Below are 23457 nucleotides of genomic sequence, written 5' to 3' on the forward strand. Positions count from 1 at the left end.
ATTATTAAATCTCCTTTATTTCCCAGAACAAAACTCATACAAGCGATAAAAACCTAACTGAAAGTGTTCTGTCGTTCACAGTGAACGATTTTACCAAAAGTCTATTACAAATTCAAAACGTTTTTGAACACAACTGTTTTATACACCAGCCAAGGAGTCAGAGTACATGATACATGAAAGTTTTACATTAGCTCTGTTTCGGATCAGTGTCTGCAAAGTGCGTGGCAACATTTACTAGCGTATTTAAACCACCCCATCTTCCAGGACTTTGGGGATTCTGGGTATAGGATCCACGCGATTCTTCAGTAACGGTACTAGAAGTAGAATTCGCCAGAATATTTGAGTTAGCCGCTTGAAAACTGTGAACAGGAAGTTGAAATGGAATAGGAAATGGCGTTTGTGGATAAAACATATTCGCAAAATTCGGATGTTGTGTATTTTTCAAGTGCATACCGTGTACTTGTGATGTGTTCAGGGCAACATTCTGTATATTTCCACTGTGACCGGTATTGAAAGGAATTGGATATCCGTGGTAATAGTGTGGCAGTGTAAACGAATGTCTGCTTAGGCGGGCCGCGCGAACTTTATCCTCACTACTCTCAGAAGTCGAACTCGAACTTGAATGGTGCCGCCTCTTCTTTTTAATCTTCTTCCTCTTTCGCTTGCGTTTTTTACGTCGGCAATCATCGCTTTCGCTTGATAAAGTGGAGTCATCTTTAGTGTCGTCCTTCGAATGTAATTTAAATGTATCTTGTTTACTAGCGCTTTCTTTACCTCCATCTGCAGAATAACTAGACTTAACCGGCGACATGTCTTTACAATATTCTACACTCGCATAAGTTTCTCCTTCTTCGAACAAATCAGGAGAATTGGCCACCTGCCGTAGATTTTTTTTGCATTTTGCAAGGAGAATTCGTAACTGCTCGGGATCATCCGCACATACGTTCGGAATTTTTCCATCAAGGAAATTTCGCAGCATACGTACATCTCGCATAAGTTTGGGTTTGTTTGTTTTATACGAGGGATCCACAGAATACAAACGAGGGGTTAAATTTTTTATAAAATGAAATTCATTGTTCGATGAAAAATCTTCCATAGCTTTGGCTTGGTTTTCAAGCTCGTGAATTTCTTTTTGTTTTCTCTTGAGATCCACCTTCAAGGAATTCAGCTTGTTGAAATATTCGGGATGTTTCTCCTTAATTCCGCAAAACGTATAGTCGACACACTTCTTCAGCTGACATGGTTTCGTCATCTGATTGCGGTGACCCCTATGGTGACAATAACTACAGACTATTTTAGCACTTCCAATCGCTGGAGGCTCTTGCACTTGGATCATAGACTCCAAGTTCATTTCAATTTCTCGATATTCTTGTTTTCCCCTTTCGAGCTGTTCTTTAAATTTTTTTCCCTGCTCTTGCAAAGCTGGAAGAACACACTAGAACGGAAATGATTTAAATATTAGACGAAGACTCAACTGAATGGTGAATTCAACAACGAACCAAAATGTTCCCGCTTAAAACCAGGACGTAACATGTCGATAATTCCGATAGTCGATAAAATTCGATCGTTGTCGATCGTTGTCGATACTAATCAATCGACAAATATCGGAAATCGATAAAAGTCGATCACACAATTTCTTGTGATTATCGACTTTGTTCGATTATGATCGATTTTGATCGACTGTGATCGATTTTGATCGATTTCAATCGACAAATACAAAATCGGAAATACAAAAAACGATGTCAAATGTTGAACTGAATAAAATCACTGACGAAAATAAAATGCCAGTTTACTTTACTTTTTAATTACTTTACTGGCCTCGATTTTTTCCCGCATCCAGTCTACAGTTTGACCCGCTCTGTCCCCTCTAAGAAACACGGCTTCGAGTTCCCAGGATCTCTCATCTCTCCCGCCAAGAGAGACTCTGGGAACTAGGTTGGTCCGAGTTATGTTACAGATCGCGATTTCGCTCAGCTGAAGCTGTTAATCGATCATTTCTCGAGGTAATTTAAACATTCTATTCTACAATGAATAACAGACCACTTGGTTGTTCAGGTTTTTATTTAGCTTTATTGCCATACAGATTTACTTTAGAGCTTTTTACACTTTCATAAAAAAGCTGAAAAAAGTCATTCGAGCTATTATTGGTTTGGTTACTTGAATTTCGTAGCTGATTGAAAAATTTGTCCATAAAATCGATAACCAGTTAAAAATCTTGTGATTATCGACTTTTATCGACAAATTTGACTTGTCGATTGACAATTATCGACAAATTTCGAGTACTATTGACTTATCGACTACGTTTTCGATGATCGACTTTGATCGACATGTTACGTCCTGTTAAAACACGTGCAAACTTACCCGGCGCGTTTCCACCTCAGACTTCGAGTTCTTTTCTCGGGGTTGGGACGTTTCATCGATATTCATTCGCTCTGCTTTATGCCCCCGGGCTCGAACTGGAAGCGGCGATTCTTCCTTAAGGAAATCTAATTGATACATCAGCAAGCTTTTTGCACCTAAAGGTAAGGTTTGTTCCTTTGAAAACATCATGTCGACTTGATCCGAGGTAAGAAGTTTTAGTTGAAGCCTACTCGTAAATTGGTTCGCAGCGAGTGTTTCAAAAATGATCTGATAACTTTTATCATCCATTTTGTCCTTGAAGGTTTCCATCCAATTCGATAAATCTGCCATTATTTATCCAGTTCAATTTTCCACGCGCATCAAATGCAATTCGTAACTTGCGAACCTTCGAACTGTCACGTGAAATTCAACACTTCGTTCTCAAGTTCGCGATTTGATTGACAACTATGTAATGAAATTGCCAAGTTCGTGGTGAACTTCGGGAATTTGAAATGAACTTCGGAAACCGTTCGTCAAAAGTTTTGTGAAACGCACTGTAAGGGTTTTTTCGAGGGTAACGCTAATGATAGCCTGGATATGCTCAATTCGATATTAGGCTACAAGCTGGCCTCTAAATATAATATGCAGAACAGGGGGCTATTTTTTTCGCGTTTATTGGGCGTAAAGTGCGAGACACACCCGTCATGTCTTTGCTCGACTGAAAAAAAAAATCCCTAGGGCTTCAAATAAAACCCCAAACAGTCCCTGGACGAAAATGTAACCCCAAGAAAATCCCATGGCAAATTTCCGAGCCATAAAGCATTAAATGATATAACTATCAGGAATCGTAGATTGTTTTGAATACCCAATAAAATCCTTTCCTAAAAAAAACCCAAAATCGAAAATTTAAAACCCAAACAAGTCTTTCGATCTTCCCTGGCGCGGGATTTGTCAACTTTGTTCAATAATTTTAAACCCGGGATGGGGGGGGGATTGGATTGCTTTTGCACTTACGTAGCGGTATCCCCGGGGGAAAGACCTACGGGATTTGTAGGGCCTCCACCAATTTGCAGATGGAGCTGGAAACAAGTGCCCTCCCGTCTGCGAAAGGACTGCCTATGTTGGTGTATAAAGCGACTGTTATATTTCTCTTGTATTCTGTTCCTTTTAGCTGGCTATCCTTCGCTTACATAGCGACTTTATTTTTCGAAAGAAAACTACGATTCCTTCTATGATAATATTCTGATCACTAAAGAGCTAAATATCTAAAAAATATTTATAAAATTATTTCCGCTGGAATTATTCATATTTGAATGAGCATGAAGTTTGCATATTAAATTATGTTTATTTTGTTCCTAGGTCGTTCTTCTCTATCGGGAGCATAAAAAGCGAGTAGAAGTGGTATACACGACCCCACAAGCTTTCTAGCCTCAATTTTTATCGTGTCAAAATTGAGGTTTTACGTTATGATATGTTATATGTTATTTAAAAAGAGCAAACGAGTTTCAAGGGAGGATCGTGCAGTATCAAAAGCACCCTAAGTCATCGTGACTAAGCAATTTTGTACACGACCACGTCATTAAATCTTACCGATCGAAAATCAATCCAATATGTGTCATGTATACGTATTTGCCTTAAGCTTTGATCGCTTTCCGTCTTAAACAGCTATTTAAGACACTGAAAAAACGTCGCTTATAGATTTTGGTTCACTTTTATATTTACTTACACGCCTTCTCTTTCGGCCATTCTTCGATTGGCACTCGAACGTCTTCGTACTCAATCTTTGCAGCTGCGAATGCAAGTCGACATTTTTCTGCTCCACCGCGGCCTTAAAAGTAGTACAACTTGTAGCCAGACATTTCTGTGGTATGTTTCAGTCGATTCTTTTTTTAATGAGAATACACGCCCTCAACACACCTACCGCTGAAGTTCACTGAGGAGTGTTTACTCTTCCGAGACTGACCTGCCTTTGAAAAATTAATTATGTAAATCTCACACACAAAGGCGTGTCATGTCACGCAACCTTGAAAAACAAAATTAGCGCAAACTTTAATAGTGGCGCGCGGGGTTGCTGGGGGCGGGGGGGTTGAAATTGCTTTTAGAGGGAAGTTGAAATCTAGTTGTTCTTTAGCCTGGAAACTTGGGGTCATGGCAATAAAAAGTGAGTGGGTGATTAAAAGTTGTTCTAATGCCCAAATATACCGTTTAGAATTGCTCTTTGAAACCTCTCTCGTGCTCTGAAGAATTTAGACAGTTTAGAAAACTACAATTCCCGGCAGTTTCTTTTGGTAAATCTTTTTGGGGGTGTGCCGCTAGAACGGACCAGAAAAAGTGTCTTTTTCCAACACTTCTTCAGACCTGGCCACTAATCTCCATCCCCGTTTTAAGAGCAGGGAAGGGTCACAAACGCGACATACATGGGCAGAAATTATGTCATCATTACTCTGATTAGAACGCCCTCAAAAACGTTTCTTCAAACCATTTCAAATTCGCATATTAGTTTACTCTTTCTTTCTCTTGCATTAGCGAGCAGCGACACTAGTGAGATATGACGTTTATAGCAGATGCTGTAATACTTACCTTTTTAACTTCGTCCTCTTCGCAGTATGGAAAAAGAGCACTGGTTCTCACTTCTCCATGGATCATATCAGCTAAATTTGTTTAAACTGACATCTCATTGCGAAGCGGTCCTTGACTCATATGAAGCCTGACAAATTAAGTCGAATCCCGCTTTACGGACACTAGTCCGCGAGAGGCCGTCCTTCTTTCCTCAAAGCCACGCGCGGCGAGCGAAAAAGTAAACCTATGCAAATTTTATGGAAAAAAAGGAGGACTTCGCCGCTCGCCCCTCAAGCGTGCTCTCGATCTACTGTGATTCAAACGAAAAGTAAGAGACTGCTCGCAGTCTATACGGACACCCGCTAAATTCAAATGCTACTGAAACGAATAGTTTAGAGAACATATATCGTGCTTTCCCAAGGGACAAAGCAAACTGTCCGCAATAGCCTGTTCTAGGTGATCAGATAGTAGAACGCGGCGTTCAGATGGTGGGGAGCGAGTTCAATCGCGCGCGAGGAAAACGAGGGGAAAAAACGAAGGGAGACTAGGATAAGAGCAAGGGAAAATGAAATTGGGAACAAAATTTAACTTAAACCCTAGCCCTATTATTCACTTAATCGTAAATACTTTTGTTTTTGGCCATCTTCGCTTAAGAAGAAACAAATAACATTTCAAAATTCTCTGCTTTGTTCCCTAAATTTCGCTATTTTCCCCGTGCTCGTTCCCAGGTTCCTCGTTTCCCGCTTTTTATGCGGCTACACTCTTTACTGTGATTGATAATGTCAAAAGCTTTGGGTAGACCTTGATAACATGAAAACAGTTATCTTCACAAAAATTATACAACTCAGAGCAGATGCCAGTTTAAAGAGGGGGTGCCATCAGTACAATTTATTTTCTCGACAGGAAACAATACAAACTCTAAGCCAGCACAAGTTTACACTATACCGCAGAGACCGCGCAGGGGGTGGGTTCCCTCCACTTTTCAGAGATGGCAATATATTTTTTTTTACTTTGGTTACCCAGATCTGTCACTTACCACACAAACAAGGTTTAGTAATCTGACAATACTGAACACCCACAAACAGAGAACAGACAAACTATGTCTTGTAGCTGTTGTCAATGAGTTTGTAGCTCTTAAGGGCAATCGAAAAGGCAACTTTGGCACCTTCAGTGAATGCGACTTAAAAATGTCCAAGTGACACTCAACCGTTGCGTGTGTTAGGTTCAGCTTCAAAGTCTATTCATTTAAATTTTGGTCTAACATGGGGGCCAGGTTGTAACTTGATGTTTTAAGTGCCGATGTGATAATTACAAATTTATATTACTATTGCCAGTTTTAGATGCACTTATAGCCATTTCAGAAGACTCGAATTTGAAGTTTTCCCGGGGGAACATGCCCCCGGACCACCCTAGTTTGCTCACGCTAAGCGTTCGCATTAGCCTCTCCCCCCCTCCCCTCCCACAACACACACTTGAAAATCCGCTCCGCGGGTCCTGTACAGGGTAGGTTTTCGCGCCCACACGGAAAGCTATTCAGTATAGTATGAAGACCTATCCGATATGTGACTGTCCGTCGCTTCGCTTCGTTATAAAAATCAAGCCGAAATCATCGTTCTTATGTGTGAACAAAAGCCCCATCCGGCATAGTGTAAACATAGCACCCATGGAGGGGTGGGGATCACTATTGATTATTTCGGCTTATTATATTAGTCGCACCAAGCGATGCAAAATACATGTAGGATCTTTAAAAGTTTCCTTTATTCGTTTGTGGACGTCAAGCCGACGGCGATGACGTCATTCAACTACGTTACACGCTTACATCTCGGTTTTCGGGCGTTTGCTTACCCACTCGTTAATTTCGGGTACGCTTAACACACGGTTATAAAGCTGCACCAACGGCGGGAACTTCTCTAGTTGCTCAGGAACAGTTTTTTCACCCTTGGAAAGAAAGCTGTTACAGAAGTCAAAGAAAATGATGTCGGCATACGTCAGCTGCAGGAAGGAAACAGAAAAAAAATCGTTACGCTTGGCGTAGCCATTCTTGTGCGTGTGGCAAGTTACAGCGAGCCAGTCATGTAGCAGCTCTCCCAACCCTAAAAGCCAATTCGTTTGCTACCATAACCATAACATGATGGAAATAATGATAAGCAATGTTGTCTTATCAGTGTTTTCTGCGACCAATACACAAGCTGTGATCTGGAGCCGAAATGCGTTCCGCGATTGTTTCTGGGATTGTTACAGGCGATGCGCATGTCAGCTATCGGCCAATTTTTCCCCCCGTTCCTGTCGTTGCCTTTGGACGACTTCAAAACTCGAAAAAAAATTAAACATCAATAACTGTTCAAAATGGCCTCTTTTTTTCTATCGTGCCATCTTCGAAAGACCAGCTGAAATGGCAGGGTGCCAAAGAGGGTTTATTGAGTTTTCTGTCGTCCCGGTACAATTAAGTCGAAAGCAGTGCTCTTCAAGTCAAAGACAACGGGACATGTTCGGTAATTAAAGCTAAAGAAATGACTTTCAACTTTTACGTCAGGGCTGAAAACCTTCAGATACAAGGTAAAGAAAATGCCAACCAACTAAGAGTAGAACTCGTCAATTTAGCACCCACCAATAACCTAAATGACAGCGTCGCCCCCGTTACGAAGAACAAAATGAACAAGATGGCGTCGAAGCTTTCCGCTCCAGCGACGATGAAGGCGATGAAGAAAATAACACCCTGACCTATAACCATCTATACTGTCTACCTCAATAGTTCTATACCTGAAGGACCTTACGTTTCTTACTTAAACACCCAAATAGCTACCGTAAATGACGAACTAAAAAACATCAAGACGTTATTGAACTTTTATCGTCGGCTCAGACGATACTTCAGAACCTGTTGTCAACAAACTTCGACAAGAGATCGACAACATAAGACGAGAATTAACTGAATTAATCCGCAACAGCTAGTTGTGGATGTGGGAGAGTGGGTGGTCTGCCCCAAAAAAGGCGCGAAAAAGGTACGTCCTGTATCCTGTCACATTCCACTTTTGATCAATAAAAAATGTACCCCTTTCCCCTATTCAAACCGGACTTTTCAGGCCCTCTGAGAAGGCAGGGAAAGGACATTCATGTTAAAGGTACTAAATTTATGCAAAACGATTAGATATGCCGAATACACCTGTATCTTTACTAACAAGAAGGGATATTTGCTAGTTTTTTTTGTGGAGCGCGCGGGGGAACACGAAGGGCAGGGGGCCTCCCGCTCCTTTCTCCTCTTGTGCGCACATGCATCTTCGAAATTTCTCCCTTCGCCTCAAATTACCGGCGCCCGCTATGCAGGTTATAGGAGAACAAGCTGCCGACGCTGCACCGTAGTTTTTTCCCCCCCCCCAATCTTTAGAGAAGACTTTCTCTTGAATCGGATGTAAACGCACTTGAAGGCTTAGAGAGCGGTCAGTAACTCAACGCATTTTAATTTTTATTCTGAATAAAAAAGTAATATAATTAATTATTAGAATTCCAAAGCCTAATCCTCTTCCCACGCTTTGTGCATTCCTCTTATCTCACCTTTTCGCCGAGAAAGAAGTCCTTGCCTTCATTCCTGTTTTTGAGAAGAGCTTCAAATTTCTCAAGTCGGGCAGGAAGCGTCGTTCCAAAAAACTCCTTTTTAAGCTCCTCCTTTATTATTAAGGCAAAACAAATTATAGGTCATGATCAGTAAGACTAAATTCTGGGAAATACAAATGCAGGAAAGAGTGAAACCCACAGAATTGTACACGAAGCAAAAGGAAGGCAAAAAGAACTTCCAAAATTAAAAAGTAATAGGTTTGATAGGCAAAACATCAGTTGACATTTTGACCGAGTTGACATAATCGCGACAACCTTTGAAAAAACGCGCGTTTTTGCCGCCGTTGCCGTTATCGCTGCTAAAACCCCCTATTATGCTCCCCACTTTTTCAAGCCACACGAATGAGCCTCTCTGTGGGTTCCTGCGGACGTCATTTTCGACGCACGTTTTCCATAAAATCTGGTGGTTTTTCAAGGGTTTCTGGGAAGGGGGCGGGGGGGGGGGGGGGGGGAGAGAAGCAAAAAGGGGACAAAATCTTTCTCTCTCTTCCCCTTCCCGCCCTGTAAAATTTCCTCTTCGCACATTCCACAAGGACGGCCTGATACTCAGGCTTCAATCTACACTTGAGCTGTTACATTGGGCTAACTGTAGCAAATTCTAATATGACGCCTCCAAGTCAAAGGCAGAAGCCGTGCACAGTTGCTATTTCTCTCGGTTCTTCGTCCAATAGTTTGATCACCTCATGATTCTGTTCAAAGAACGTTTTGCCTTGGTCACGAAGCGGGTAATGACTTATCATGTCAGTACATATTTTTCTGTTAAATTATCTCTGCAAACCGTTAATTGCTTTTCTGTGCCCATGAAACTAAAAAATTGAAAGAAAAAAAAAAGGGCTCGACTCGAGGTTGGCTCGTGCTTGCCTTGTAGCTCGTGGTGGACTTGGGCTCGCGTTTGGCTCGTGAAAAGATCGACCAAACTCTATTAAGTTTATTCGGAATGACGATGTGATCGTCGCTTTAATCTCTAAGATAGTCGTTTCATCAATTGGGAGCGTCGTGACTTCAGTTTCCTCGCAAATACCCATACAGAGGCTAACGAATGCGACTATTTGAATCACTTTTAGCCAACCATTTTAAAATTTACTTCACTGCAGCTGATTAACATGTATTCCCAATTCCCAAAGAAAAACAATTAAGAAATGCCTGTCGCTGAAGGCTGGTGTCTCGAGTAAAGCCTGACAGATAACGCGGAATACTGAAACATTGGAAATTAACTCTGGAATTACCTTCTTCGTTTCGTCTTTCTCAAAGTGCATCTTGATCAATGGCGGGAATAAATCAGTAACTCCATCACTGATCATATCCGCTATCGCTTCATCAAAAGGGTCAGCTGGGGACAAACCTAATTACCAAAAGTAAAAATTAAAACAAAGCTACAATGAAGGACAATCCCCTCCCTCCCCTCCTTCTTTATACCTCCACCCCTCCTCCCCACAAAATCAATAATGTATGTAAGAGAAGCGGGAAGCCTGAAGCCCAAAAATTAATAACAAGGCAAGTATTTGAATGCTTTAAGATAAGAAAAGAGAAGGAAGACAAAAACTAAATTATATATTATATTAAACAGTTATTGGATGAGGTTTTTGTGATATCCGGAATAATCAAGGTTGAGGTAAGTGTTATCACTCGAGCCGAAGGCCAAGGCTGATAATATTAACCGAGACAAAAAGAAGACCAGTGTTCACGAGAACAGTTTTCCAAATACTTTTTGGGATTTCCCAATCGAACGGTAAAAAGGAAGTCCATGAAATCTAGATTTGGATTTCTTAATTGAAATCCACCATGAGAACGGATTTCTCGGAAGTGAAATCCGTTTTCGGATCTGGCGTTCGATTGGAAAATCCGAAAACCGGATTTCAAAGTCTAAATCCGGATTTCCCAATCGAACGCAACCATAATAAAACCTTTCCTGTCAGTCGCCATGGTGATGTTATTTTTTGTACTGCCTCAGAGCCCTGTGATATTGTATTTATCCAAGAGTCCATAACCTGGAGAGTACAACTCCCATACTTGGCCTACGCAACAGCGTTTTCACAGATCAAGTTATATATAGCATCATTTTGAGCACTTTTTCCCGCGAAAAAGGATGTGCCGTTCTCTATGCGTGCGCATCCATAGCACCATAATTATAGAAAGAAGTAAACGGGATGACTGATTTGTAAGACCAATTTGATCTTCAAAATTCGCGGGAAAATCGATCTAAAAATAAACTGGTCTATGAAAACGTCGTTGCATAGCCACAAGAGAAATGCTCGCTTCGGATTATGGGCTTTTGATTTAGCAAGCTGATTAACAAATTACGTTCAATACATCACCTCCTTTTTTGCAGATGTACTTCAAAATTGTACCAGACTGTGCCAGGGTTTTTCCTTCAGGAGTCACAATGAAGGGCATTTGACCAAGAGGTGGTCTGCCAGCTGAAACAGAAAAGTAGTTTTAAGGGTTTTTTCAATGATTTTTTCATGATATTAGGCTACAAGCTGGCCTCTAAATATGGCATGCGCGGGATTTGTCAAATTTGTTCGATATTTTAAAACCGGGAAGGGGGGGATTGGATTGCTTTTGCACTTACGTAGCGGGATCCCCGGGGGAACAACCCACGGGATTTGTAGCGCCGCCGCCAGTTTGCAGATGGAGCTGGAAACGAGTGCTGCTCCCGTCTGCGAAAGGACTGGGTATGTTGGTGTAAGCGACTGTTATAATTCTCTTGTATTCTGTTCCTTTCAGGTGGCTATCCTTCGCTTTTATAGCGACTTTGTTTTTCGAAAGAAAACTACGATTCCTTCTATGATAATATTCTGATCACTGAAGTGTTAAATATCGAAAAAAATATTTATAAAATTATTTCCGCTGGAATTATTCTTTTTTTTTTTTACTTGAATGAGCAGGAAGTTTGCATATTAAATTATGTTTATTTTGTTCCTAGGTTGTTCTTCTCTATCGGGAGCATAAAAAGCGAGTAGTAGTGGTATACACGACCCCACAAGCTTTCTAGCTTTTATTTTTTCGTGTCAAAATAGAGGGTTTTACGTTATGATATGTTACTTAAAAAGAGCGAACGAGTTCCAAGGGAGGATCGTGTAGTATCAAAAGCACTCTAAGTCATCGTGACTAAGCAATTTTGTACACGACCACATCATCAAATCTTACCGATCGAAAATCAATCGAATGTGTGTCATGTATACGTATTTGCCATAAGCTTTGATCGCTTTACGTCTTAAACAGCTATTTAGGACACTGAATAAACGTCGCTCATAGATTTTGGTTCACGTTTATATTTACTTACACGCCTTCTCTTTCGGCCATTCTTCGCTTGGCACTCGAACGTCTTCGTACTCAATCTTTGCAGCTGCGAATGCAAGTCGACATTTTTCTGCTCCACCGCGGCCTGGAAAGTAGTACAACTTGTAGCCAGACATTTCTGTAGGATGTTTCAGTCGATTCTTTTTTTAATGTGAGTGCACGCCCTCAACACACCTACCGCTGAAGTTCACTGAGGAGTGTTGACTCTTCCGAGACTGACCTGCCTTTTAAAAATATACCACCTGAAATTAATTATGTAAATCTAGATCATCTCACACACAAAGGCGGGTCATGTCACGCAACCTTGAATAACAAACTTAGCGGCGCGCGCGGAGTGGGGCGGGGGGTCAAATTGCTTTCAGAAAAAAAGTGAAATTTAGTTGTTCTTTAGCCTGGAACTTAGGTCATGGCTATAAGAAAATAAATCGAAACAAAGCCCAAAAAACAAAAGGGTCGCTCGATAGGCTGCTTTATACAGGATAAATTCACAAGTGAACTTTGTCAAAGCAAATATTTCAGTTGCCGGACATTTTAAGTAGAGTTAAGGATGTTCAGCTGGATGTTACTAGTTTGGAAATTATTTTACGTAGGAATTATATCAGTTATATATAGTTTTGCACAGGGTGAGATTCCCAAATGTTAAGAACAAATTTACTCGTGCGTAAACACCGAACAAAAGCTTGCATTTCAAAAAGCATCATAGATCACGTCTATGATTTTACGACACCACGCTGTGATATCCCTTTCACTGTTTAATCCACAGGGTCCAGAGGAGATGTGTTTGTCGTTAGAACATTAAAACCCGTCGAAAACCTCTGAAAAAATGGGTTATTTTGATCGCGTTACAGTTTCGTTACACATTCTATAGACCGCAAACCAAGAGACTGAGGGCTCGCAAGGTCCTTTTTTTTTTTACTCGGCACTTCGTGCCTCGGTCGCCCTTCGGGCGACAGCCTTCGGTCACCCTTCGGCCGACGTTTCGTGCGCCAGCGAGGATATGACTTGCGGTTATTGATTTTCAAAATGGCGAACAACAAAGTCGATCTGGTCAGATTAGAAGCGAAGAAATCGTTTACAGTAGATTTATTAAGATCCCATTGGGCTAATTGAGGGGGGCGTAAGGGGGTATGAATACCGCAAAACTGCACAGAAATACGTATAAATACCGCACAGAATAACATAAGGAAACCGCAAACCGCGTTGAAATTACCCGAAAATTTCTAATTACCGGAAACCGCTTGGTTTTGTAAAACCGCATTACCGCAACTTAAAATAAAAATCACCGCAAAACCGCACCAAAAATCGAGCAAAATCGCATCACCGCAAACCCTTACACCCCCTCCTAATTAATCGTGCTAAGCGACAGGTATAGACAGTTTTCAAGGCGAGACTTTAAATAATTAATTCATTTATTCACACGAAACTCCTCTGGACCCTGTGTTCAATCCTCTTCCTCTTTAAGGAAACAACAATAATAATAATAGTAATAATAGTAATAATAATAATAATAATAATAATAATAATAATAATAGTAATAAGTAAGTATAAGTACTTTATGGCAGCGAAAATTATTTGGCAATTTTTCCTTTGCAATATCGTGGCTAGAAAAGCGGGCGTTGCTACATACTCGTAATTGAAGGCTTAATATCAGTAATGTTTTCCTTCATTCTATCAAGTGTCAATTTTTGCATTTAAAGGAACGTTTTAATTACCCCTTGAAAAGAGGTCTCATTTGATAATGCATGAATGGATCGCTACCACAGGAGAGATAAAATAAGGCATTACGTCTATAATACCTCCTGGATAAAAATGTCTCTGGACTAAGAGGGAAATCAAAGGAAGGGGTTGAGGAAATTTCTACAAATGAGAGTAAAAAAGTAATATTATATTCCCTCTTTATGGAGGGGGCACAAGAAGCACTTACCATTTAAAATAGGGGAAACCGGAATTCCGATACGAAAATAGAATGGTTGACATCATCTCGTGTGGAATGCTTCAGAAAATATGGGCTGTCGTTTAAGGCGATGGAATTTCTGTATTCCTCAGTCTTGTCCTTGGCTAGTGCCTAAACCGACTTTACAGCCAGGATCCTCCTCTCAAAAGGTTACATTTAATCGTCGAATGTTTTTGCACAAGATTATCAACCACGCCTGGCTTGGCTCTCAAAAGCTGGATATAGCGCTATCTACCAGATAAATCATTATCAAGCGGATGAGTATAAGGGAAACCATTTGCGTTAAGCACCACACGATAGTAATTTATCCAGTGGATAGCATTATCCGGGGGGGGGGGGGAGACTTCGCATATGAAAGGAGTGGGGATGCTCGTCGGAAATTTTGAATCAAACCCCTAAAGGAGACCTATCTGGGCGTGGCCCAACCTTTTTTTGACCCCTAAAAGAGACCATGTTAAAACACAGACAATATATATATTTTTTATATTTTTTCGCGTGCAATCCTAAACGAGACCTTCACGGCTAAACATTATGGCGTTTTGCCCAGAACACCCTAAATGAGACCAAAATCCGAAATTTACACCCCTAAGCGAGACGACGAGTATCCCCACCCCTTTCATATGCGGAGTCCCCCCCCCCCCCCCCCCCCCCGAGCATTATACACCTTTTTAACAACTGTGGCCAGGTGGTTTGTAGCGCTACGAGTATTTTACCAATTGCAAACTTCCGCCAAAACATCAGATACCGGTTTCCTGTAAAAAAATGAAACCTTAGGACTGAATGCAGAAACTGCTGGATATTGATGCCAAAGAAACCCAATTGTTGATATCATATCGGTGTAAAAGACACATCAGAAAAATTAGAATTAAGTATGATTGTTTTGCCGTGTTTTAGAACGTGAACAATAAAAATATACCAAAACGAATCAGAAATAGGTTTTCCGGGATGTGGGATTTCCCTTATTTGAAGCTCCAGATTCGGGATTTTAAAGCAAAACGAGGGAGAGATTCGAGATTGAAAAAGATGCGGGGATACGGGATTTCGAAAATAACTATCGGGATTACGGGATTGCGGGAAATTAGGTTCGAGATTACGGGATTGAATAACCCGATTGGGGAGCCTCATAAATGTATTTGATATTTTGTATGTCAACAATGATTTTTTTTTAACTTTCAGCGATCGCGCGGTTTCGGGTCACGTGGTCCGAGCGTCTTGGATACGTCACCGAAAATGCACTGACCGAGAAGGCTTGGGAAAAAGCGGTACGGGGAACAGGCCAATGATTCATTGTAATTGATGATAGGCACACCATTAGATTGTTATAAACCATGGGCGCTTTCCATTAAACAAAAAATTCCGGTTTCAAATTTCGGAAGTTCCACGTGCCCATTGGAACGGTGCATTCAGGTTGCATAGGCCCGACCCAAGCCACCGCATGTTTGGTTATTGTTCATGTAAGCAGAAAGCAAAAGAGCGGTACTGGACGCATCAATTAAGGGACATTTCGGTCCGACCCAACCGAAATTAGCGAACCTTCAATGGTGATCCCAAATATTCCGGTCGGACCTAACCGAAATGGTCCGTTCCCGGCATTTGATTTCTAACCGAAATTTTCAGAATTTTGCGCTGAATGGAAGAGTCCCATTTGTACTCCAATAACAGCAATTCTCACACTATATAAGCTGACTTTATTTGTATCATTTTTACTAATAAAGTTAACACGTGCTACATGCATCGTATCGATTGCGGGCTCAGAACTCGGAATCGGGACGTTTTTCGACCCAAGTCTTTATTTCAGGCACGGCCAATACCCGGTTTATATATGCAACCAACAGAGGATACTTGCCGATTATCTCATCGATATCTGGCGTAGGGTTACCTTTAGCTTTCTGGTTGTCTATGCTAACTTTTACCCCGTTAACGAATGCAACGAACGAAATGTCGGCATAAGTGAGCTGGAGAGGAAGAAAGAGGGAACAAAGAAACGCTTAGTACAGAGCTGAGGCTTTTTAATTTGTCTGAACAACTTTGAGAGTGTTATCAAGGTTTAATGATATCTAACGTAAAAATAATAGGCGCCCACTCTCTAATATTCGCCTCTTATCTAATAAACACACCTCCAACGCATTTAAGTTTTATTAAATGCCCCTCTCTCTTTTTTAGACAGGGGGATTTATTTGAGAGTGACCCTTTATTTTCTCAGATCATTTACGGTAATTCATTCAGTCTCAATTTATGAACAAAAAAAATAGGATTGTGGTCGGGCAGGAATTAAACTCCGATAACATAAACGGTAGCACTGTTTTTTTTTTTTCCGTCTTTGATATTTGCCGGGTTTCATAACCAGTTTTCTCCACTAATTGTGTTGTCATGAAGGGGGATGGGTAAGGTTTGAGGTGAGTAGGGTCGGTCCGGCACCAGAATCCAACTGCCGAATTCTCGGCACGGCTCTGAGTTAAGGTAACTTATTTATCCTGTTTGTTTACCTTGTCTCCAAAAAAGAAGCTTTTGCCTTCATCTGGGCTTTTGAGAATAGCTTCAAATTTGCCAAGCCGCTCAGGAAGAGTAGTCAAGAAAAACTTCGTCATTAGCTCCTTCTAAAATAGAGATACCGGAAAATACAATCAGACATTTTTAGAAAAAAATCACGAAAGGCGGTCGCACCTTTGTCGTCGTTGTTGTTGTTGTTGTTGTTGTGAGTTTCCACATACACGGCGTGCTCGCCGAATAACACGTGATAGCAGATTGGGAAACAACCAATTAACTTTCTTCTTTTTTTGGATGGCCTATCCCGTCAGAAGTTAAAATGATCAAAGCCTTACGATAGAGTCGGTTAACTAAATAAAAACAATTTTCTTTTTAATTTTTCGATAATGTTATTGTTTCTTAAAAAGAATGGACGATTGTCGATAGAGAGGTTCCCAAATAGGGCTCTTCAATCCCGTAAACCCGTACCAAATTTCACGCAATCCAATAGTCCCGATAGTTATTTTCAACATCCCGCATCCAGCTGTGTATAGAGAGGTTAAGCATCACGTTTACTTCAAACAGCAATCGTGAATTTGTACCACGTGACTAAGTTACTGTTCATTATTTCTACACATAAATTACTAGTTTCACGCCATTTTTTATCCATAAGAATTGTTTTGAGCTGTTTCAATCTGCTGATTTTCTATTTTGAGAAATCCTCAACTTGAATCTGACGTTTGCCGTTTGCCGTATGCGTATACTTAAACTCTCTAATAATTTCAATCCAGAATCTCACCCTCGTTTTGCTTTAAAATTCCGAATGCCGAAAACCCTACTGGACACCCTCGATAGAAGCTTCTTTTCCAACTACTAGTCTCGGTGTAGCTTGCATTTTGGCGGGAAAACGTGATTGACGTCGTCATTCTACTACAAGATTTAGCAAGAATATCGTGGCAGCGGAAACGAGTCATAAAGTGTTGGAGGTCTTATCATTTTGCGGCTGAGAGATAACTTAACCTCCCTATCAATAAAGAAAAAAATTCCTTATTTTTTTGGTGAAAAAGAAGTGCAATGAGGCTTTCCGGGGGGTCTATTATTTGGAAATACGCGAGAAAACTTTAAACCAAATCTCGTAGTCGTAGTCGTTCGCGAAACGGATTTCCGGTAATTCGTTGAGTCCGCTGGGAGCCCAGAACAAGGATCGCGTCGCCGCTTCGCAGACGTTACTAACCGAGGTTAAATTACCGCTGGGAAGCAGGCTAGTGCCGGGCTCAACTTTAAAGTTCAGCCTCTTACCCTTTTATATACCTTTTTTCGACAGAAAAGGGAACACTGTCTTAAACCCACTGACAAATGATACTCCTTACACATACCTAGTTTAAAACTTTTCATCCCTGCTTTTAAAATATAAATGCACTACTGTCTTTAAATATGGATACATCACAAAACCAGGACGTTTTTTCAACTTTTTTACAACCATAAAATGCATCTTCAAGCCGTTTTGAGCCTTTTTACAGACCGAAAATACAGATTTCCCTACCCTTTGATATACTTCAAATGGTAAAACCCCGACCATTTCACATTGCTAAAGCCTTAAAAAAGGTACCCCTTTTCAGGTGGAACCTCCCCGTATAGGTCATGATAGGGAGTATCCCACCCCCGCCCCCCAGATACTATTCAAGTTGAAGAATCATACCTTTTTTGTCTCATCTTTCTCAAAGTGTCCTTTGGCCAAATCATTTCGCAGATCATTAACACCATCATGGATCATATCAGCAAGTGCTTCGTCAAAACTGTCCGATGGACTCAAACCTGACAAGTAAAGTGGAACCTCGGTATAACGAACCTCTATATAACGAAGTCCCTCGGTATGGCGAACAAATTTTTGCCAGTCCCTTGGCCCTTTGTTATATCGAGGTTTCACTGTATATTTATACAAATCAGACATGAACCTTGTATATGGCCCAGCTCGCCAAGAGTCCTTCGGGGTACAGAGGGTTGTACATGTAGGTTCAATTCCTGTTGGGCACTCAGATTTTTCTTTGTCCTGTGCTCGTGACATCGTGCACGTGATCACATCATTTCTCATGTCACAAAACGTTCGAAATCAGGGTTTAAAATAGCCCGCACCAGGCTCTCAGATACTTGGGAAGTGGTGAAAACAAGGTCATTGGAAACAGGACGCGCGGGATCTAGGAAGGGGGAAGGGACGTGGCAGGGGGGCATTTCATTAGCCTGTTCCAGAACGCTGTACTCTACTATCTGAACCGCTGGAACAGGCTACCCTTTCACAAACCTAGTTAACAATATTTTATCCCTTTTGACTGCTGTAACAGCACTGTCTTAAAAAATATGAATAAATCACAAAACCATAACAGTTTCTCGACTTTTTCACCGTTATAAAATACATCATATCTCTAAGCCCTTTATTGACAGAAATGACAGATTTCGTGTCCCTTTTATATACTACAACGAGTGATATCCGTGAGACCCTTTCATATACCTGAGGCCTGAAAAAGGTGTCCCTTTTGGGTGGAGCCTCCCAATAGACAAGACAAGACAAGACAATGCTTTATTTGGAGTCTTATACAGTCCTGTGTACATCGACTTCATCCAAATAATTTAAAATTATAACACAAATTGCACACTAGTGGAACTAATGATCTTCTTTTCTCATAGCAGTCGAATACGTATTTTGCAATTAACTTTTGCACTGGTTTGTTCTTGCTCAGAGGGTTTATTAACAAGAGAAAAACATCATCTGGTGCCATTCTGTTTACTGATATTCTCTATCCTTTGTTTAAGTATATATTCAAATAAAGTATTTCTTTTTTTTTGATATGCAGGGCACAGAGTTAAAAAGTGTATTTCATCTTCTACGTCTTTTTTACAGATAGGACAGATCCTCTCTTCCGGTTTCTTATAAGGTCTTACATATCCACCTGTCTCTATCGCCAATTTGTGATTACTTAGACAGAGTTTAGTTAGAGTTATCCGGTGTTTGAATATAGGCCATTGTAAGGAGTACCCCTCCCATGCCGGGCTAGGTTCAAACAGTAGAATCTCTTATTATTTCACCCCATTAATACGGCCTTTCGTTCAAAATTTAGAAAATCAAGATGCCTGTGACATGTCAGTTTTATTGAACTAGTAATCTGAGCTTATGCTAATGTACTGTTTTTAGACTACAGCACACTTAAAATGCACTTGTGGCGATTTATAGCCGAATTTTAAAAGAGTTTCATGCACTGAAGGAAAATTTTAAGTAGTTTTTTCAATTACTGTACTCCATATCTATATTATTCTGGTTGTTTATTAATGAGAACAGTATGGTGAATGCGATGTACAGTGTATTTGTCATTACAGCCCTCAAGTCATGTAATTTGAGCCTGCTCCAGTAATACAGCCACTCTGTTAATATGGCCAATTTTTTTGGTTGACCGTATCAACTGGGTTCCACTGTAGTTTAAGTGTTGTATGGCCTTTCTCACTTTTAAGTGGTGCACTGGTTGGAAATCAACACACAGCTGGTAATCATGACATTTTATACATTATTCAGCTGTTTAAAATAATTAAGACTGCAGCAGATTCCAAGGCAGAATGAAAAAAAAATAGATTTCCTTTGTCGGTTAATTATTAACAAACTCCAGCCCTACCTCTATTCAGGGGACACTTGCCACAGCTCTGAGAGTGTCCCATGAATAGAGGTTCCACCACATATCACGCTCTATTCGACCCATTTAGTCAAACTCCTACCAATTAGCCCTTGCACATGACTCTTAACTTCCCTTAAAATTAGTTTCCATACAGAATGTAGTTTTGTTTACCTCCTTTCTTGCAGATGTATTTCATAATTGCACCAGACTGTCCCAGTATTTTTCCTTCAGGAGTAATGAGAAATGGCATCTGACCAAGTGGTGATCTGCCAGCTAAAATTAACACCATAAAAAAATAAAGTTTATTTCTTTGAAAATGTACAATGGAACCCCGTTAATATGGTCACCAATGGGTCAAAAAAATTTGTTCGCATTAACAGGGTGCCCTTAGTATTGGGGCAGGCTCTAAATTTGGGTCAATGATCGCAAGTGAGACCTCTCGCCTGGGGCTATGCCATGCCGATGAGTCTTAATGAGGATGAAACAGCTGTCAATGGCTGCCACTTATATGGGGTGATATGGTAAGTTGTGTGCATGCGTAAGGTACTGGCCATCCTGCAGAGTTGGTATGGTACTTCAGCTTTTAAAAATTAATATCAGGGTGCAAAGAAAATCATTTTTAGAGCCTGCCATTCGGGCAAGCTGAAGCTAGCATTTACTAGCCCAGATGCCATTTGCAACTAGCCTCCAAAACTTTTTGACTAGCAGAATTGATTTCACAGTTCTTCTGTTATTAGAATTCCTCAAAAAACATCACTTGCCTGTTGGGCAAGTTAAAACAGAATTCACTAGACCAATAGCAAAATCCACTAGCCCTGGGCTACCTGACACTTCTTTCTTTGCACGCTGGGTATGGTTTTTGAAGGTCTTTAAAAGGGTATCATTTTTCCCAATACCAAGTAATGTGCTCCCAGGGTTTTCCTTAGATTGGGCACCTAAATTGTATGAGCTAAAAATCAAGAATGTAATATTTTATGCCAAGCTACATTAGAAACAAATTATCTGTTAAAACTGAGCTATTCCTAATAGTACCGGTATTAGGAAAGCAATTTCCCGGTAACAAAGGTTTATGACAGTTGTTATTAAAATACAGTGGAACCTCGATATAATGAAGGGTCAAGAGACTGGCAAAATTTGTTCGCTCTAACTGAGGTTTTGTTATATCGAGGTTCTTGTCCATATATTTTAATATTACTGGGGTAAATAAATCATTTGTTATACCGAGGACTTCGTTATATAGAGGTTCATTACATTGAAGTTCCACTGTAATTCTTATTTTTTCCTTTTGAATAGGGTGTCATTTTGGGGGGTTTGGGTTTTATATAGGGTATCAATTTTTGCTTGTCTCAGTCTCAATAGTGTCAGGGTAAGTACCCAGGGTGGCACACACCTATCCGAAGTTTCTGGGAGACACCCGTCACCTTTGGGTTCTCGCCCAGCTACAACGGGGTTGTCTCCCGAAGAGAAGATAACAAGACAAGCCCCTTAATAAAGTTGTTGTTGTTGGAGGTTGATTCATAATCTGGTCCCAACCTCTTACTTTTAATATGCACGTTTTCTCCTTTACTCCTTTACTTACTTGTTAAAAAATAAAGAATCATGTAAGCTTTAATAATATAATTGGGATCGTAATCGAACGAAAGTGTATAAAAGTCTATGCTGTGCAAGTGATTAATGTTGCATACAAACGACTGGAGTGTTTGTTTCAACTTCCATAAACCCTGACTAACTTACTTCTAATTTTCTTAGCTTACATGCTTTTTCCTTGGCCCATTCTTCGACGCCCAATCGAACATCTTCGAAATCAATTTTAGCAACTGCAAAAGCCCATCTGGCCATTTCTGCTCTACCACGGCCTGGGAAATAGTAAAGCTGGTAGCCAGCAGACATCTTCTTCTTTTTCTTTGAACCTTTTGGGCACCTTAAGTGGAACACTGCTTCGCCTGTCGAAAACTTGAGCTACATCTAAGATGTAGTTCGGCTAAGTTGGCCGAACTATAATGTTTGGTTTTAAAATGACTCGGCGTTTAGCTCATACCCAGGCCCCCACAGCAAGAGCTTCACTCGAGTCACGCAAGTCTCCCGGATCTCCCGGATAAGCCTAGAGACCACAGGTAGCCCAAGCTCGAAATATGAGCATCGGCGAACATCGACATTGTTGCGTGACATTCGAAATATATGGATTTGTATGGGGAAAAAACCTATCGTTTCTGTAACCTACGAAAATGAAAGGATTTCAATAAACAACAGCTTACCTTACTTGAAATGTGTGTTACGTCTCTTCTGTGTGGTCCACGGGCCGATTTATGACCGTTTTATGGGTTTTCATGTAAACGGTTTTCTCTCTGTATGAAGGTAAACCTTACCCTGCGAGCAGAGGCCCTTCGATTTTCCTAGATCCTTCCCCTTCCCGACTTATCTAGGACGATCGAAGGGCCTCTGCTCGCAGGGTAAGGTTTAGCTTTAGTATGGAGAGAAAAAGGTTGGGAGACTCCTGTTTTGTGATCATATCTCCCGGTCTCCAGATTAGGCCATCACAATAAAATGTTTCGTTTCCCATCGCCCGACCGACCCATTTTTTTGGAAAAGTAAAAAAAAAAAAATTCCAGGATCACTTGTAAAGAAGCAAGTACTTTAATTTACAAGCACATGATCTTGTCTTATTAATACCAATTGTCTTAAATTATCATCGATACTTCGTTTTTGTAGCCTTTTTAGGCATTTGATAGTCCTGTTAATATACATCTTTTACCCTCTGATTATATCTTGCAGACTAAACGTGAGATTTAATATGCAATCATGTGTTCATTTTTTTTTTTTTTTGCCCGACCGACCGACCCACCTTCACGAGAGGGAGGGCGATGGGAAACGAAACATTTTATGGGGATGGCCTGAGTCTGAAAGCTCAAGGTTAATCACCGAAGTTTGTCATTTCTTATAGACTCGACCTTCCGACAATAAATTTCAAATATTTTGCATTAATATAACAGGGTGGCAAAGAGGTTCTATCATCCCTTCCCTATCAATTCTAAATATCTTTAAAAAGACTTGGGGGGTTGACCGCCATGTTAATTGGGGAAATTTTAACTATTGCGATTGTATTGCAAGAGGCCACATGGATATTACGATAGTTCTACGATAGTAGAGGTACTATTGCAATTGCAGGGGCGGATATGGGGGGAGGGTGCAGGGGATGCGCACCCCCCCCCCCCCCCTGAGATGACCTGCGGTTTTCTAATACAACTAGTATCCTGCAAAAAAAAAACAAAAAAACAAAACAAAAACTATGTGGTTTATTGGTGTTGAAGTAGAGCAAGAGACGAGTGCACCCCCTCCTAAAAAAAAATCCTGGATCCGCCCCTGAATTGTATTAGGATAGTTTTGAGGAATGATCTGTTTTTGCTTCATGCCTCTTATACTTTAAGAGATAGCTATGAAGCAGTGGTCATATAATACTGGTACTATGCTGTTCAAAAATCAAGACGCTAAAACATCCTAGGAGCAGCAGGGCGGTAGATTGTTTTTAGTTTCTTTTTTACGGTTATTGTCACCTTAAGAATCAAAGAT

At 40.6% G+C, this 23457-nt stretch overlaps 2 protein-coding genes across 3 annotated transcripts in view; both read right to left on the reverse strand.

Moving 5' to 3' along the window:
* The window catches only part of LOC140947092 (hematopoietic prostaglandin D synthase-like), a 19350-nt gene extending 7328 nt beyond the window's left edge, over nt 1-12022 (reverse strand). The window contains exons 1-5 of one of the 2 annotated variants that reach the window (XM_073396171.1): nt 11795-12006; nt 10824-10925; nt 9735-9850; nt 8449-8559; nt 6640-6891 (exon numbers count right to left, since the gene is read on the reverse strand). In XM_073396171.1, coding sequence (XP_073252272.1) covers nt 6715-6891; nt 8449-8559; nt 9735-9850; nt 10824-10925; nt 11795-11927 — 639 coding nt within the window. In that variant the 5' untranslated portion in view covers nt 11928-12006 and the 3' untranslated portion in view covers nt 6640-6714. Of the gene's footprint in view, nt 1-6639; nt 6892-8448; nt 8560-9734; nt 9851-10823; nt 10926-11794 lie in introns of those variants that run through there. The other variant, XM_073396172.1, reaches the window with a different exon arrangement.
* A 3482-nt stretch (nt 12023-15504) lies between these two features.
* Nucleotides 15505-21851, reverse strand: LOC140946496 (glutathione S-transferase-like). Its single transcript, XM_073395626.1, has 5 exons — nt 21645-21851; nt 20062-20163; nt 17931-18046; nt 16252-16362; nt 15505-15720 (listed from the first exon to the last, which is right to left on the reverse strand). The coding sequence occupies exons 1-5, from the start codon at nt 21778-21780 to the stop codon at nt 15517-15519; spliced, it is 669 nt and encodes a 222-aa protein (XP_073251727.1). The 5' UTR covers nt 21781-21851; the 3' UTR covers nt 15505-15516.
* Between the last annotated feature and the right edge of the window lie 1606 nt (nt 21852-23457).

The sequence above is a fragment of the Porites lutea genome, chromosome 8 (assembly GCF_958299795.1).
Source record: "Porites lutea chromosome 8, jaPorLute2.1, whole genome shotgun sequence".
Lineage (NCBI taxonomy): Eukaryota > Metazoa > Cnidaria > Anthozoa > Scleractinia > Poritidae > Porites > Porites lutea.

Coding starts and splice junctions, on each gene's coding strand:
- LOC140946496 (XM_073395626.1), bottom strand. CDS start 21,780: ATGTCTGCTGGCTACCAGCTTTACTATTTCCCAGGCCGTGGTAGAGCA. Junction 18,047..20,061: donor ATACATCTGCAAGAAAGGAG/GTAAACAAAACT, acceptor TTTACTTGTCAG/GTTTGAGTCCATCGGACAGT. Junction 16,363..17,930: donor AGAAAGATGAGACAAAAAAG/GTATGATTCTTC, acceptor TCTCTATTTTAG/AAGGAGCTAATGACGAAGTT.